Here is a 16,462-nt window from a genome sequence, read left to right on the forward strand (position 1 = left end):
AACAGCATTTATTCAAAATAAAAACATTTCTAACAATATAAATCGTTACCATCACCTTTTATCAATTTAACGCATCCTTGTTGAATTAAAGTACTAATTTCTTTAAAAAAAAAATAGTTATTGTTCCCAAACTTTTGAACGGTAGTGTATATTGTTACAAAAGATTTCTATTCTAAATAAATACAGTTCTTTTTAACTTTTTATTCATCAAATAATCCTGAAAAAGTATCTCAGGTTATAAAAAAAATATTAAGCAGCACAACTGTTTCCAACATTGAAAAGAGAACCATTATTTTAAATTGTAATAATATTTCATAATATTACTGTTTTTTTTTTTTTTTTTTTTTACTGCAGGCTTGATGAGCATAAGAGACTTCTTTCAAAAACATTAAAAATAGTAATGTTTCCAAACTTTTTACTGGTACTGTATATATATACATATATGTATATATATATATATATATATATATATATATATATATATATATATATATTCATTTCTTATTCAAACAATAAGAATATATTCATAAAATGTATTTTAGGTGGACAGATCAATACAGTACAAAGAACATAAAAAAAATGTAGGATGTTGGAAAATAACAATGTCTTTTCTGTTAACCAAATGATTTTTAATCTTCGCCATTGCTTTAATGCAAATGAACAAGCTCGCCGTTATTTGTTGCATATGACGGGCATGTTCAAGTAAGCCAGATATGTGCAGATTCTGCGCAATATGCTGAATTTAATATATCATGATGAGTATTTGTGCTAAATCTGCGCAGATTTGGCTTACACGAACTTCCCCAGCAAAGTGAGTAAACATAACACACCAAATTGGCTAGTGATTTGACTGACAGCGTTACCCACCACAGGTCATTTGTACCTGCATTTGGCGGGTTGGCTGGTGTTAATTTCAAACCCTGCAACAACGGAAAATTCAATGTGTGTAAACAAATGAAAATAACACAATATACCATATAGTATATAAAAATGAGGAAAAACAAAACGTGTGTAAATGTGTTGATGACATGGAATAGAACAAAAATCCAGTGCTCAAAATAGACTGGAGTATACAGGAAGTGGAATGGATTGTCAAACAAACTGCAAATAATTGTTTTCCTTTCCACCCAATTTAACACCTTGCCCAAACTCACCGCTTAACACTGGCACAAAGCCTTGCATTCAGTGCACTGAATATGCTCCTGCTGAGTCATTAAATGAGTCATTCCAACAAAATACCAGTGTGTTCCTCATCTCCTCAGCCGAGGAATGTTGAACATTCAACAGAACCATCTGAGTGCTCAAGGTCGTGAGAATGTTTCAAAGAGATGAACACTGCAGACTCAGCACCCTGAGGCATGCGTTTTTAAACTTGCAGTCTCAACGGCCTCTAGCTAGATTAACATTGACATTTAGGATGTCTGGGGCACAGAGAACGTCTGATTTGAATCACATTATGAATCAGTTGCATTTGGCAAAACCTTCTACCAAACCCTAAATCATGCCTGTTGCACTTTATGGCTCAGCTTGAGATTTGTGTCCTGCTGAGTATGAATCTGTTAGGTTGTTTAATCATGCCGGTTTTCTCGCCATGAAAATCAAGGTGACCGTATGGCGGAAGGTCAGTAAGAGGAATGTGGGCTTGGGGAAAGAATCTACAGAGTTTTAGTCGTCACGCAATCAGACTTTTTTACTTTCTAAATGCACTTGAAACTCACTACACCGATTCAAACGCACAAGAGTTTTTATGACTTCCTTGATGCATCGCCAGGGGAATCCTTGCTGTTGTTTTCTTTGTGGATCTTGACGGTTTTATCTTAAAATATCCAATATTTCTTCATTTCCATCATTTCCTCATCCATATTTGATTAATATACTTCGGTTCAATGACTTTTAATTACGGGCGGGGGTGTTCGGTGCACAAATATAATCTAAGCAACCAATAAAATGTTGTGCCGCTTGTCCAAATCACAATTGGTTAGACAAAAACTCTGATCGATGTGAAAGAGATGTCGAATTATCATGTGTTTGGTTAGGACACAGTGTGAAAGTGAAAGGAGAGCACCCAAAAATATTTTGTCATCATTACCCACAATGATGTTGTTCCAAACCTGTATGACTTTATTTCTGTGTAACATTTCCCCATATTTTTACTAAGCATTTTCTTGTTACTAAAAAAACCATACCATACATTTTCCCACCAAAATAAAAGCTCAGAGATTTAATGTTTGAAAGACATTAAGGCACAAATATTAGTATTGTAATGTTACAATTGTAATATAAAAAGTTATTTTTTATATATAATTTTCCTTCTAGTAATATTTCTTATTTTGTTTAATATTCTTTATTTATTTATTTATTTATAGTCATATTGATATAATCACACAATTAGCCAAATTGTGCAGCCCTAAAAACAAGCATCGCAAACCTGAAGCTCTTTAAAAACACTTTTTAAATTGCATTAGAGAAATTTATTTAATTTTTTTCCAAATTATGCAGCCCTAGTCAATGATCACCAAAACTGTATGGTTATCAACATCCTTCAAAATATACTAATGTGTGTTCCACAGTAGAAAATAAGTCATACAGGTTTGATACAACATGAGGGCGAGTAAGTGATGACAGAATTTTCATAGTGTTCAAAATTGTCATCATGTTCAGAAAGGCTTGTGGATTTATGGATATTTTTTTTCTTCAGTATTTCAGGATTATATCATCCAGAGCATTAGCTTCACTCACAAAGCAATTTTTCCTTAAATTCCACTTCTACTTCTAACGCACACAAGCTGAATTGTTGCTTTCAGCTTATGAAATATCACTGCTCATCTTCAGTCTTAACTAATACTGTGATGAGGGGTTGGCAGCAGTAAAGCCCTGCTACATGAAAACACAGCTCAACTCTTACTTCCCACAGGAAAGCCTCTTTCATGAGCTAGAGGACTCTTTGAGGTTGATTTTAACCATGGCAAGAAAAAAAGTGCAAAATTTCAGGCTTTAATCATTGTTTGTGACATCACTTCCTTTGTAAACAGGAAAATCTTTGTTATTAATGGATCCTTTACATCTCTCTCTGTCTCTCTCATGTTGTTTGTGGGCCTGGAAATGGGTCTTCTGTTCTCTGTTGTAGCTCGGGGGAGATCTGGGAGGAGGTGTTGGGGGCAGTCCTGCAGTAAGTGAGCTCCTCTCTCTCCGCTCGTATCCGCCTGTCCACTCTCAGCATGCTGTGCACTATTCATTGATTCGTAATAGTTTATAGAATAGATGCCTACCTGTGTGTCCTGCTTTGTTTTTTTCTGCTGCATGCACGAAAGCCCATTCTGCTTTGTGGTGATAAGATTGTGCAACTCTAAAGATGTCTTTGAAGTACTGAAGGGTCATTCTGTGTTGTTTTTGAAAACTTTTCTCAGCTAAAGAAAGATTTTTTTTTCTTCTGAAGAAAGACAAATATAAATGGTGTTGATAGGCAAAATTTTCAATGCCATTGATAAATGTTTACTGAGTAATTCACTGTATGGGGTGGCTAAAATGATCATTTTCATTGATTTGAAGATCGGATGATCGGATGAGACGCCAAACCGAGGTCCTGACTCTCATCACAAAAAAAATCCCAGGATGTCTTTCGAAAAAGTAGGGGTGTAACCCCGGCATCCTGGACAAATTTGCCCATTGGCCTCTGTCCATCATGGCTGGCCTCCTAATCATCCCCATATACTTGTATAGTGATTGGCTCCATCACTGTCTCCTCTCCACCGATAAGCTGGTGTGTGGTGGGCGTTCTGGTGCAATATGGCTGCTGTCGCATCATCCATGTGGATGCTGCACATTGGTGGTGGTTGAGGAGACCACCCAACCCTCCCTTCTATGTAAAGCGCTTTGAGTGCAGAGAAAAACACTATATAAATGTAATGAATTAATATTGTTATTATTATTATTATTATTATTATTATTAATACTTCTTGAGTTACAGGCATACAAACTTTAAAAAAACTTCTGCGAAAAGTGCTTTTTCCCATTTTTGGACTGTCGCCATTGGCATATATTACAACAAGGATTGCTAAGTCAGCTGGTGTTACATATAGACTTACTAATCTCTGTGTAAAAATAAGATAATAATGTCACAATCTTTCTAAAGTCATTTCCCCCCTGTAATTTGGCTCAGGTGAAATTTGTCCCCCTTCTGCAGAATAGTGAATTACTCAGTAAATGTTCATCCATGGCATTTAAAAGTCCCATGACATGAAATTTCCACTTTCTGAGGTTTTTTAACATTAATATGAGTTCCCACTGTAATGCGAGTGTTGTACATTTCTTTGTTATTTGGATAACCGTTTTCCTGTTGGTTATATGGCGCGTGCGATATCCGCATTTCAAGATCGCAGAGCATGATGTAATTGTAATAAGATAAATTACAGACGTTACAGATCTCTCATGAAAAGGCAGCAGTAGGTTCGCGTCAGCTACATGATAATAACTGTAAACCATCCGAATAAAGTACCGTATCCAGACATAATATTTTAACCCCTTAACGCCCACTGTCGCGAATTTGCAACAAACCCCTTCCATTCAGACTGCAGGCGAGATAGCGTGTGTTTTCCCCCAATGCCTGTTTGTGCACATTCGATACATACTTAGGAACATTTTGCACGCACTGGTTTCTCGTAGGAGCGGTCGGAGTGGGAACTACATCCGGTTCACCGAAGCTAATATTTCGGTTTGCAAAATCCACATATCAAGGGCGCAAATGTGGAGAAATTGCCCAAAATGAGTTAAGTTGTGCTAAGATAAAAATATGTACCAGCTTATTGATTGCTTCTATAGCTATGTTATTCATATAGACTTCATGTGACGAATATTTTTTACGTACTTTGTAGATTTCTGTTTGTAGCAAATTTGCGACATTGGTCCATAACGGCTGGATTGGGCTATAATAATGCTGTATTTAGATGGTTTCAGCCCAAACATTTTTTTATTTTTATTTTTTCGCAAAAAATAGCATGTTAGTATATAACACTATAAGAATATATAATGTATGCACTGGAGAAACAAGGAAAGAGTTAAACAGAGTGTAACATGGAATGTATAAAAACTACTGTCAATGTTAGGGAGTAGGGAGAGTGTTTTGTTTCTTGCTGTTGGCAAGATTCATTAATTTGTCAATTAAAGTTTATAAGTTCTAACAACTTTGTGCCATGAATAAAATCTACATACCTGAGATGGGAAAATGTGTTTTATTAATTTTACCATTTTGTAAAAAATTACCCTAAATGCCTGTTGTCGCAAATTTGCAACATACCAGAATTTCTATTTATTTGTTGTGCAAAAGTGAAATTGATAATCTCAACATTATTTACCATCTACTTAAAGGCAAAAACACACATAATTTTTTTTTATATACAGCTATATAAATTCAGGCGTTAAGGGGTTAAACTAACCATTCGGAAACGTCCTGCTGGAGCCGCTGAGTTGCAACTTCTTCATCCGTTGCTTCTCCATCCGGATCAGATTCTGGGTCAAACTGAAATGCTTGAACGACTTCGTGCCATTGCAATATATCCAACATAAACAAACATGCATGGTACGGTTGCACAAGATGGTCAAGGCCACACCCACCCTCCACCTTGCGCCGCCTTTCTCCTCCTCATTATCATTTAAAGCTACAGACACCGAAACGGCCCGTCTGAAGGAAGCTCATTCTGGGACTGGCTTGTAGTGGCTATAATTCTGCACCGAGGCTGAATTTTTGGAAAGAGATTTTAGATACAGTACTAAGGACCACTAAAGACTATATTAAAGCCTACAAAAAGTAGCATGTCATGGGACCTTTAAAGGAGAACTCCGGTCAATTTTAACATTGAGCTCATTTTTTTGTACATTTGGAGTGCTCTCAGTACAGAGAACAACGACAAAAATCGGTGTTGCCTACACCGTGTTATCCTCTTTTTAAAATTTGCACCCTGTTGACTTCAATGAGGCAAGTTTTAAACCTGCTTTTAGCCTCTTAACATCCTTGATGTGTCATTACAAGTGCCCAGTTAATGTGAATGATTCCTTCAGAGTGAACACGGGTGAATCTGACTGCAGTAGATGTGAAAGATATTAATAAAAATGATGTTTATTCAGCCAGCGCACATACCTGTATTTACATCCTGTTTTCGGTCGAAGTCCATAGTAATCGATTGTCGAGTTCACGCGCATAGGTTTAGTTACCTATGATCACGTGCGTGAACTCGACAATCGACTACTTTGGACTTCGACCGAAAACAGGAAGAAAATACAGGTATGTGCGCTGGTTGAATAAACATCATTTTTATTAATATCTTTCACATCTACTGCAGTCAGATTCACCCGTGTTCACTCAGAAGGAATCACTCACATGACCTGTGCACTTGTAATGACACATAAAGGATGTTAAGAGGCTAAAAGCAGGTTTAAAACTTGCCTCATTGAAGTCAACAGGGTGCAAATTTTAAAAAGAGGATAACACGGTGTAGGCAACACTAATTTTTATCGTTGTTCTCTGTATTGACAGCACTCCAAATTTACAAAAAAATGAGCTCAATGTTAAAATTGACCGGAGTTCTCCTTTAATAATTTGGTTTTCTTCTTCATTTATGTATTTTCCACCAGAATCAAAATAAAAAAATTGCTAGGTACCTCTGGTTGTGTTGACACAGAATGACACTGCGGATTTTTTGTACCTATATTTCTTGTTCATATCTTGCTCTGCTCTTGTGTAGTTTGTCCGCAATATCAAAATACAATTTTCCTCAAATTCTGCACCTACTCATAACTCATAACAAGAAAGCCTGATGCTTTTGTTTAAAGGGTTGCATGAACAAGTACAGAAGTAGATTAAACCCTTTGACCCTTATGTGTGTGTCTCGCAGGTGGGCCAAAACTTCATCCCGTCATCAGTGCCCAACACTTTTGCGCCGTCTCCTACACCTGCTGCTCTCAGTAGTGGGCTCAATGACCTGTTTGAGTTGTCCACAGGAATGTCCATTGCTACAGGAGGATATGTGACACCTAAAACTGTGAGTGCTACTCGCCGCGTATCTTTAAACCATAACCTCTCGCCTTTGTTTCTGATCTTTAAGCAGCCAGCTAACCAATGAAAACAGCCAGAACCTTTCCAAATTCACCAAACTCCTCATACCGAGAAGTGTGTGTAGTCCAGTTTAAAGTCAGACCAGAGATGTTGCTTGATTTAGTGATTCACCAATTCTGAACTACAGAAAACAAGAACTTGACTTTTTTTTACCGTAACAATCAACTGACACAATAGGACAAACAAACATTAACTCTGTTTCAGAACCTAGTGATGGCATTTTAGGCATCACAGACACATTCACAGTGCAAATTTCATTCCAAATAATAGGCAACAATATTAATATTATGCTTTCTAAAATACCGTATTGTTCCGAATATAAGGCAGTGTTTGTTTGTTTTTGGAAATACATCTGAAAAAATGGGGACGTCTTTGGGCATGTTCACACTGGCAGTTTAGTTCGGAACGGGGCACGGTTCGCGTGAAGAATTGGTACCGAACCTGAGACTACCTGATCTGAGTTCGGTTGCCCTCGAACTGTGCCACGATTCACGTGAATGTGAAAGCAACATGGACTCAGGTGCGCGCTTGTTCAGGAAGAAAAGTAACCTGCTAATGCTTTTTAGCCAAAGGCGATGTATTTAGTTCAATAAAACACAAGTAAGGGATGCTAGTTTTGATGATTTATCTTTGATACAAGCCTGCAGTGTAATCGTTCATAGCGAGTGCAATCAGGGCGGCAAATGAATGGCAATCAACTGTCTCCTCAAAAGAGTCTGTTCGCAAGCAGCTGAAAGCCGCCTTCATGCGACACATACAGTAAACCCAAGTGTTGTTTACTCTGCTGCGCATACTAGCACCAAATTAAGAAAAAACTAAATATATTAACCCAATTTCTGTAGCGTGCACGTTTGTGATGACATAAGATGACATAAACCTGATCAATTCTGGAAAAATTGAGAATCATGATTTTTTCAAACTGAGATCACAATTCTCCCATGATTCTGAACAGACAACTAAATAAAATAACATGTAAATTACTAGAGTTTCTAGTATTAGTTGTGAAGCTGTTTCAAAACTAGACATGATATCTGCTCTCTCTGGGTCAGCGGGAGCGCGAACACAGATTTGAATGTTCCTGTGTCAAAGATTTAATAGACAGGTGAATCGTTGTCATTAAGGAATCGTGATCTTTTAACGATTAAAGGAGAACTCCGGTCAATTTTAACATTGAGCTCATTTTTTTGTACATTTGGAGTGCTGTCAATACAGAGAACAACGACAAAAATCGGTGTTGCCTACACCGTGTTATTCTATTTTTAAAATTTGCACCCTGTTGACTTCAATGGGGCAAGTACTAAACCTGCTTTTAGCCTCTTAACATCCTTGATGTGTCATTACAAGTGCACAGGTCATGTGAGTGATTCCTTCAGAGTGAACACGAGTGAATCTGACTGCAGTAGATGTGAAAGATATGAATAAAAATGATGTTATTTAAGCCAGCGCAAATACCTGTGTTTACATCCTGTTTTCGGTTGAAGTCCAAAGTAGTCGATTGCCGAGTTCACGCGCGTGATCATAGGTAACTAAACCTATGCGCGTGAACTCGGCAATCGACTACTGTGGACTTCAACCGAAAACAGGATGTAAACACAGGCTAAAAGCAGGTTTAAAACTTGCCCCATTGAAGTCAACAGGGTGCAAATTTTAAAAATAGAATAACTCGGTGTAGGCAACACCGATTTTTGTTGTTGTTCTCTGTATTGACAGCACTCCAAATGTACAAAAAAAATTAGCTCAATGTTAAAATTGACTGGAGTTCTCCTTTAATCGTGCAGCTCTAACTTCGATAGAATCAAATTGAAGCCAAACCAACTCAGACCACTCGGACTCAGACCGCAGCAAATGTACCCAGTGTGAAAACACCTTTATATTCAAGGTCTACACTTTTACATGTCAATTATTCACCAAATACGTGTACCAGTGTTTCCCCCAGGACTGATAAACGCAGCGGAGTCAAACGACTCTCATTAAGCAGCCAAGAAATATGGTGTGTCTGAGTGTAATGTTAGAAGATGGCGAGCCCAAAAATGCTAACAGTCAAAGAAAAGCTTACCGTGATCCTAAAAGCAGAACTTCGAAGAAACTGACAGGCAAGTGTATCAGTACGTAGCCGAAAAAAAGAAATCAAGGGTAACCCATAACCAGAGCCGTCATCCAGCTGAAGGCACTGGAAATCGCCAAAGAGCTGAACCCACCCACCAGCGAGGCCCATCATTTCTTATTTCCAGCTACGTACTGATAGCCTGGTTCTACCAGACTCTCGTACATTTAATTTGTACAGAGAGTCTGGCCACTCTCCATTAACAAGCGTTAACTTCCTTGAAGGCGGGTACTCTGTTGAAGTTTAAAACTATTGGATCTGCCCAGAGTCACTCTGGATCTGCCATAACCAATCGCTAACATTTGGTCGTGACGTAACCCTACAACTCAAACTAGCGCACGACCTCAACGTCATCGTTCTCAGCCACTCCCTCTGTTCGCTGATTGGACCGGTAAGAATATGGCCGGAGAAAACCCATGAATATACCGCAAACCCAGACGGGTTATTGAAGGAAAATGAAAATTGAGTGGAAGGACGTAGGAGGGCGGAGCCAGGCTAACGTACTGACACACTTGCCTGTCAGTTTCTTCGAAGTGGCCGCTTTGATGCAGCATAATGGATTAGCATTACGCCGCAGAACAAGTATTGCCCAGCTCTTGCCCTCCAGATTCAGGGAGAAACTGCTGTTTTTTCAGCACTTTGTGCCACTGGGTCACATTTTCCCAGCAGCCATTTCATTTACAATGAAGGGCCTTTTCCTGCGAGGACAAAAAGTGCAGATCAGTCTATTCCACCATGAGCATTAACTTCATGTGCTACATAAATAAACGTGTGCAGAACAGCTTCTTGGGGAATGAAGTCTCGGGAATCATCATTAATAAGAGCTCCATTAGAGCCAGAGTAGGTCAGTGGAGTAGGACAGAGCACAATTACTCCTTATTAGGATACTTTATGACCTACCCTGTGGAGTTATCAAATACCTGGGTGCCTCATGCTGCTTATATCTATGTTAATTTGTCTCTTTTTATCTGATTTTCTTTTTTCATTTTGGATGCCAGCTCAGTTCTTGTAAGCAACAGTGTTTGGGTGAGTGAGTGTGGGTGGATGTCAGACTCCTCTATTAGGTGTCTTTTAGTTTAGAGGGGCTAGTTGTCCTCTTAGAGAGCCTCATAGCGTTAATTTAATCAATAGACAGACTGTAAAATGGGGGAGGTACACTGAACGCTTATTGGTGTGGTTTTTGAAGGTATGGCTGCCAGCAGTCAAGGCCAAAGGACTGGAGATATCTGGAACCTTCTCTCGGCGTCAGGGACACATGTACATGGACATGAACTTCACCAATAAAGCCCTGCAGCACATGACTGACTTTGCCATCCAGTTCAACAAGAACAGGTCTGTGATTGTGATTATCATTGTGGCATATTTTCCTGTTACCAGGCTCCAAAATTAAGGTTTTATATTTATGAGTAATTATTGATTTATAATAAATAAAACCAGTATTTTTTTATTTAGTTATATATTAACATTATATTTAATATATGGTATATTTTATATACTAAATTATTATATATAATTTGTATATAGATTTTTTTTGGTTACTAGATTTTTAGATTCATATTTTTGAATATATATTTTAACAACATATTTAATATACACTACCATTCAAAAGTTTGGATTTTTTTTTAGATCTAAATTAATTGTTATTTGATAAGGACGCAGAAAAGTCAGAGTAAAGATAATCTTACAAAAAAATTATATATCAAATAAATGCTTTTAAAGTTCCTATTCTTCAAAGAAACCTGAAAAACGTGCATCATGTTTATCTCCCAACATTAAGCAGCACGACCGTTTTCAACATTGATAATAATAAGAAATGTTTCTTTTCATCATATTAGAGTGATTTCTGAAGGATCATGTGACACTGAAGACTGGAGAAATGATGCATTAAAAATTCAGCTTTGTCATCACAGGAATAAATTACACAAAAATGTATTAAAATAGAATTAAAACAGATTAAAATATAGCAACAGTTATTTTAAATTTTAATAATATTTCACAACATTACTTTTTTACCATTTTTTAAAATCTGTTTTATTATTTATTTAGATACATTTACATATACATTTCTTGCCATTATAACAAAGCTAAAAATTCTTTCCATTTCCTAACTAAACTTCTGATGGTGATTTTCTTTAGATAATCTAAAGATCTATTTAGGATTAAATAATAATTTTTACATGGTTATTTATTTAAACCATGAATTGTTTTTTTTTATTCTTAAGTTACAGGCCACATAGCCAGCAACTCTAACTTTTGTGTTTAAGTGTTTAAGTAAAAGTACCATTACTTTCCCCCAAAAAAGTAGTGTGAGTAGAGTAAAAATTACATGTCCAAAAACTACTTGAGTAAGAGTAAAAGAATAGCTTATATAAAAGTACTCTTGTGTAGTGAGTAGTGAGCTTCTACAGTTATAATAGACACTTTACAGTGCAAATTAAAAATGTAGAAAAACGGGTACATGCTGTAATTCTCTATCTTTGGTTTAACAGTTTTCATTTTGACTGCCAACTTTTTAAAATACATTAAAACAACACAGAAAGACTATTACAGAGAAGAAAAAAAATTCAGTACACTCACTATTTAAATAATAATCTATGGGAAAAAAATTAAATCAGTTGTAAGGCCTTAATAAACACTGAGCAAGCTATTTTATCACATTAAATATAAAAAAAGTTCAGAACAGTGCAAAGAATACAAAAACCTTTATAAGAACCTTTATGAAATTCATAAGAGTTCAGTCTCGCACACCAGAGATGGGTTTAAAAGAGAGAGATTATTCTCTCCAGAACACTGCCAGGTTTAGGGCTTTGAGATAAAGAAATGAGAATCACTAATATTATCAAACAGTGAATCTCCCCTAATGCACTGAAATAGGCAAAGATAGTGAGCTAACACGAACTACATTGTAATTCCAGTCCACTGAATGTTACAAATTTAAACGTAAATGCACATTGTTCGAAAAGTGAGTGATGTGAAGGCCAAGTATGGTTACTCATTCTTGGAATTTGTCCTATGCATTTAACCCATCAAAGTTAGTGCACACACACATTAGGAGCAGTGAGTATACACACACACTGCACTGCATGGACACAAATGCCCGATTACTCTTCCTATCCAATCATGTTAATGGAATTTTCTTTCATTAAAAACAAACGGTGGGAAAATAGCTGAGTAAAACTACAGATACATCACTTTAAATGTGCTCAAGTAAAAGTACACAATTTTTGAACTACTTAAAAAGTCGAATTTATTTTAAAAACTACTTATCACAGTAATATGAGTATTTGTAAATCATTACTTCACACCCCTGCCTGTAACTGATACATTAAGTAGAGCTATGAGACACTATAATCACGTTTTGTTGTCTTGTATTTAGTTTTGGAGTGATCCCCACCACACCTCTCCCTGTTCACACTCCACTGATGCCCAGCCAGAGCATCGACATCTCCCTCCCTCTCAACACCATCGGACCTGTGATGAAGATGGACCCTCTAAACAACCTACAGGTACGATGCATTACTGCCCTTTGCCACATACTTTTACACCCCCATAAACACCCACACACGCCAATGGGCCCTTCTGAAGTCCCTTTCTTTGCCTTAATCATCCCACAGGAAATAAACCATTACAAATATGCCGTTAATGTTTAAATTACATCCCTGTGTATCCAAACCTCCAAGCTTTCAACTGCACAGCGGGCACATTCGTCTCTGATTATTTGAGTCAGTTGTCCCCACGTGCTTCATTAGTTACTGAGATCATTTGGGTGAACAGCAGCTGCAAAACATTCAATTTAATGCCTTTAAAACACTCTAGATAATGAGCACTTGCCCACGGCATCTAGTCTACTAATGCTGATAATCAATCAGATACAAATGTCATAATGAATCATCGTCATTTCATATGATTTATATCGACATGTTTCTGCCTCATTAGTTATACTACAGAGTGTTGGATTATCTTTAGATGGATGTCTAGCTGAGTTACTGTGTTCCTTCCTTAACATTTACACCATGATGTCCCTCCATATTTCCTTCCTCCATCTCCTTGACACTCGTCCACCCCTCTATTCCTCTCATATCTTTGGTTCATCTGATCTTCTGTTTAAGGATCCCTTTCTGTGACTTTACTCCTTGTTGCTTGTGTCAAGCATCTGGCTCTTTGTTATTGAACAGAGCTGCCTGCAGAGTGTTTATGGCTTGTGTTAATGAGTTCAACCTTCTAATGAGCAGAAGAGTCACTGAATGCCCTTTGAGTGGCCGGGGGACGCTATGGCCTGACCATGTCCATGTTAATTAAACAGGTGTTTTTTATATCATTCTGTCATTTACTCACCCAAACCTATGCGAGTTTCTTTCTTCTGTGGAACACAAAAGGAGACATTTTGAAGAGAATGCCAGCCACCCTTTTCCATAAAATTTAAAGAGGACCCCTATTATGCTTTTTACATTTTCAACTTTCTTTAGTGTTTAATGTTGCTGTTAAAGCTTGAAAAAGGTCTGTAAAGTTTCATAGCACAAAGTCACTCCAAAAGGAGTAATTCTCTAAATGAGTAAGCAAAAACACCTTGATCTTGAGTTTTCCTCTGGGAAAGAACATGTAACAATATTCCTCAAATGAAAATAATTCCCACCTATTCAAAAAAAAAGGGGGGCTAGGCCTTGTAGTGTGTTGAAACTTGCGGTTATAGTAAGGGGTGTGACATTTCTAAAATACACTCAACATGGTTGACCAATCACAACACACTCGTCCAGCCGACCAATCAGAGCACATTGTGCTTTTTTGGAAGGAGGGGCTTCATAGAGACAGGAACTAAATAGTGTTACTGACAGACTGGGAAATGCATGTTATAGATCTTATTGTGTACAATTCATCCATGTGTATGTTTCTATTTTTTGACTATTAAATATTATGTATGCATGAACAATTTATTAATACTATATTGGTTATTGGCCGATATTACAGATATTTTTTACATTTATCGGCAATGGCCAATATTCGATATTTAACCGTGCATGCTAATTTCCTCTATTTTTTTCTGTTAGGATTACATTTGTCATCTAAAACTTGCTTAGTTACTCTTTAAAAATGCTAGTAATTTAATAACACTGTTAAATGTAATCTTTTTTAACACCGTACATTTTAAGGCTGTGATGCCTAAATTTACCTTTAGCATTTAATTTTACCTTTACCTTTAGCATTTATTAATTTTAGTTTTTAGGTATTTATTTTTCATTTATTTGGACAAAATCTAGCATTTTAATATTAGCTATTTGTCAGTTGTTGGCCAAAACATGAAAAAATAACACATTTTCCTCTAAATTAATCCAGAAAACAAAAACAAAAAAAGTCTGCTCATTGTGCTTTTATTAATAAACAAGAATACAAATAAACTTTCTTGCCATCAATAGACACACTGGTTGTCTAAAAATAGAAAGGCTCAATTGTGCCATAATTTATTCATTGGATTTCCATGGCTCGGTTTAGAGTCTAATAACATTTGTGTAAAATATGAAAGAACTCATCAACCGGGTCTGACCATTGACTTCTACTAGCCTTCTCTTGTGCTCTTGTGCCTTTCTTCTAGTTCCCCTTCTCCTATTCTTTCATTTTCCATGCAGCTGAAAGCTTTTTCCATTTGGAAAATAGTGTGGTATCAAAAATGCAGTCAGGCTGCAGAGGCGTTATAGTCCCCTTATACGGTGGAGTGTAATTAAAAGTCTGACCACTCAACCTTCCTCACTGCAGGTGGCTGTGAAAAACAATATTGATGTCTTCTACTTCAGCACGCTGATCCCTCTCAACGTGTTCTTCGTGGAGGACGGCAAAATGGGTACGAGCACGCTGCGCACACATGCTCACTCTAAAAACAGCTCACCGGTTTTGATTGAGCTTAGGCTTAATAAAAGAGTGGATTGATGAGATGGAGCTAGGTTTGAACATACTATAGACACTGATTGGCCAATCCCATATGATAACCTGTTATCTTTTCCTCAACAGAGCGTCAGGTGTTCTTGGCCACATGGAAGGACATTCCAAACGAGAATGAGCTGCAGTACCAGATCAAAGAATGCCACTTAAACGCAGGTTAGGTGATCTAGTCCTCAACATGCACTACTCATGACTCGAGTTTGTGTGTAGGTGTTTTGCAACGTATGGATCAGTGGTCATTGAATCAAAGGCATTTAGCAGAGAGGAAAGTTTGCAAATAGCAGGGCAGCTGCAAAGGTCTCTTTGCTCTGTTTGAGCAGAGCGCTCTTACCTCTTTGTATTTTGGCCTCTGCCTAAACCCAAGCTGACTCCTGATGCAGAATGTTACAACCTTGCTACGATGTGTCTGTGGTTGAGAGACATTTTTTTTTTTTCACAGCACAAATACAGCTCAAGCCGTTTAAGGGAATCAGCCGTTTGAACTAATTGAGTGAATGAATGCCTCAATGACAGCAATATCCAAAATCCTTGTCCTTGTGGGGACGTTTTTTGGTCCCCTTGGGGAAAACAGCTTATAAATCATACTAAGTGATGTTTTTCAAAAATGTACAACTGCATAACATTCTCTGTGATTGATAGGTTTAGGGGTAGGGTTAGTGTAAGGGGAATCGAATATACAGTGTGTACAGTATAAAATCATTTTGTCTATGGAAAGTTTTTTTTTGTTTTGTTTTTATTTAAAAAATGCAGAAAGTTTTCTGTGATGGGTAAGGTTAGGTGATAGAATATACAGTTTGTACTGTATAAAAACCATTACACCTATGGAGAGTCTGCTACAGTCTGCCCGCAAACCACATATTCAAGTGTGTGTGAGAGAGAGAGAGAGAGAGATTTGTATTCTGATTTGAATAAGACATGACAGTGTAATACATACTAATCTTACTGTAGTGTTCTTTTACACCCCTAGTATTAAAGCTTGTTGAACAAGGCTCACCATAGTCCCGAATATATTTGAATAGCTTCCTTTCTCGATTTATGAATGCAACTTCACAATGCTTTTATATTAAACCATCAATATTGTTGAATTGTTTGCTTAAAGCTTTACTACAACATCCACTGTGTACTGTGTGAGCTTTCACATTTAAAAAAGCAGAGAGTCTCTTGACGCCAATGGAAAGGGGAAAAAGCACCATTTCGTTATTGTTCATAGATAATTATTTAGTCTGGTGGCAATGTAAAAATGCTGTGGAACGTGGCTGGCTGTGTGCACAGACTTTGACAGAGCTGGTTTATTTCTAGGCTTATCAGCTCGCTATTTG

At 37.2% G+C, this 16,462-nt stretch overlaps 1 protein-coding gene across 1 annotated transcript in view; it reads left to right on the forward strand.

Annotated features, from left to right (window-relative positions):
- The window catches only part of ap2b1 (adaptor related protein complex 2 subunit beta 1), a 58,757-nt gene that overhangs the window by 26,071 nt on the left and 16,224 nt on the right, over positions 1-16,462 (forward strand). Inside the window, exons 15-20 of the mRNA XM_081364971.1 lie at positions 3,128-3,169; positions 6,888-7,034; positions 10,399-10,544; positions 12,589-12,718; positions 14,961-15,045; positions 15,213-15,299. Of these exons, the coding sequence (XP_081221097.1) occupies positions 3,128-3,169; positions 6,888-7,034; positions 10,399-10,544; positions 12,589-12,718; positions 14,961-15,045; positions 15,213-15,299 (637 nt within the window). The remainder of the gene's footprint in view (positions 1-3,127; positions 3,170-6,887; positions 7,035-10,398; positions 10,545-12,588; positions 12,719-14,960; positions 15,046-15,212; positions 15,300-16,462) is intronic.

Source organism: Scardinius erythrophthalmus, assembly GCF_964197995.2.
Source record: "Scardinius erythrophthalmus genome assembly, chromosome: 5".
NCBI lineage: Eukaryota > Metazoa > Chordata > Actinopteri > Cypriniformes > Leuciscidae > Scardinius > Scardinius erythrophthalmus.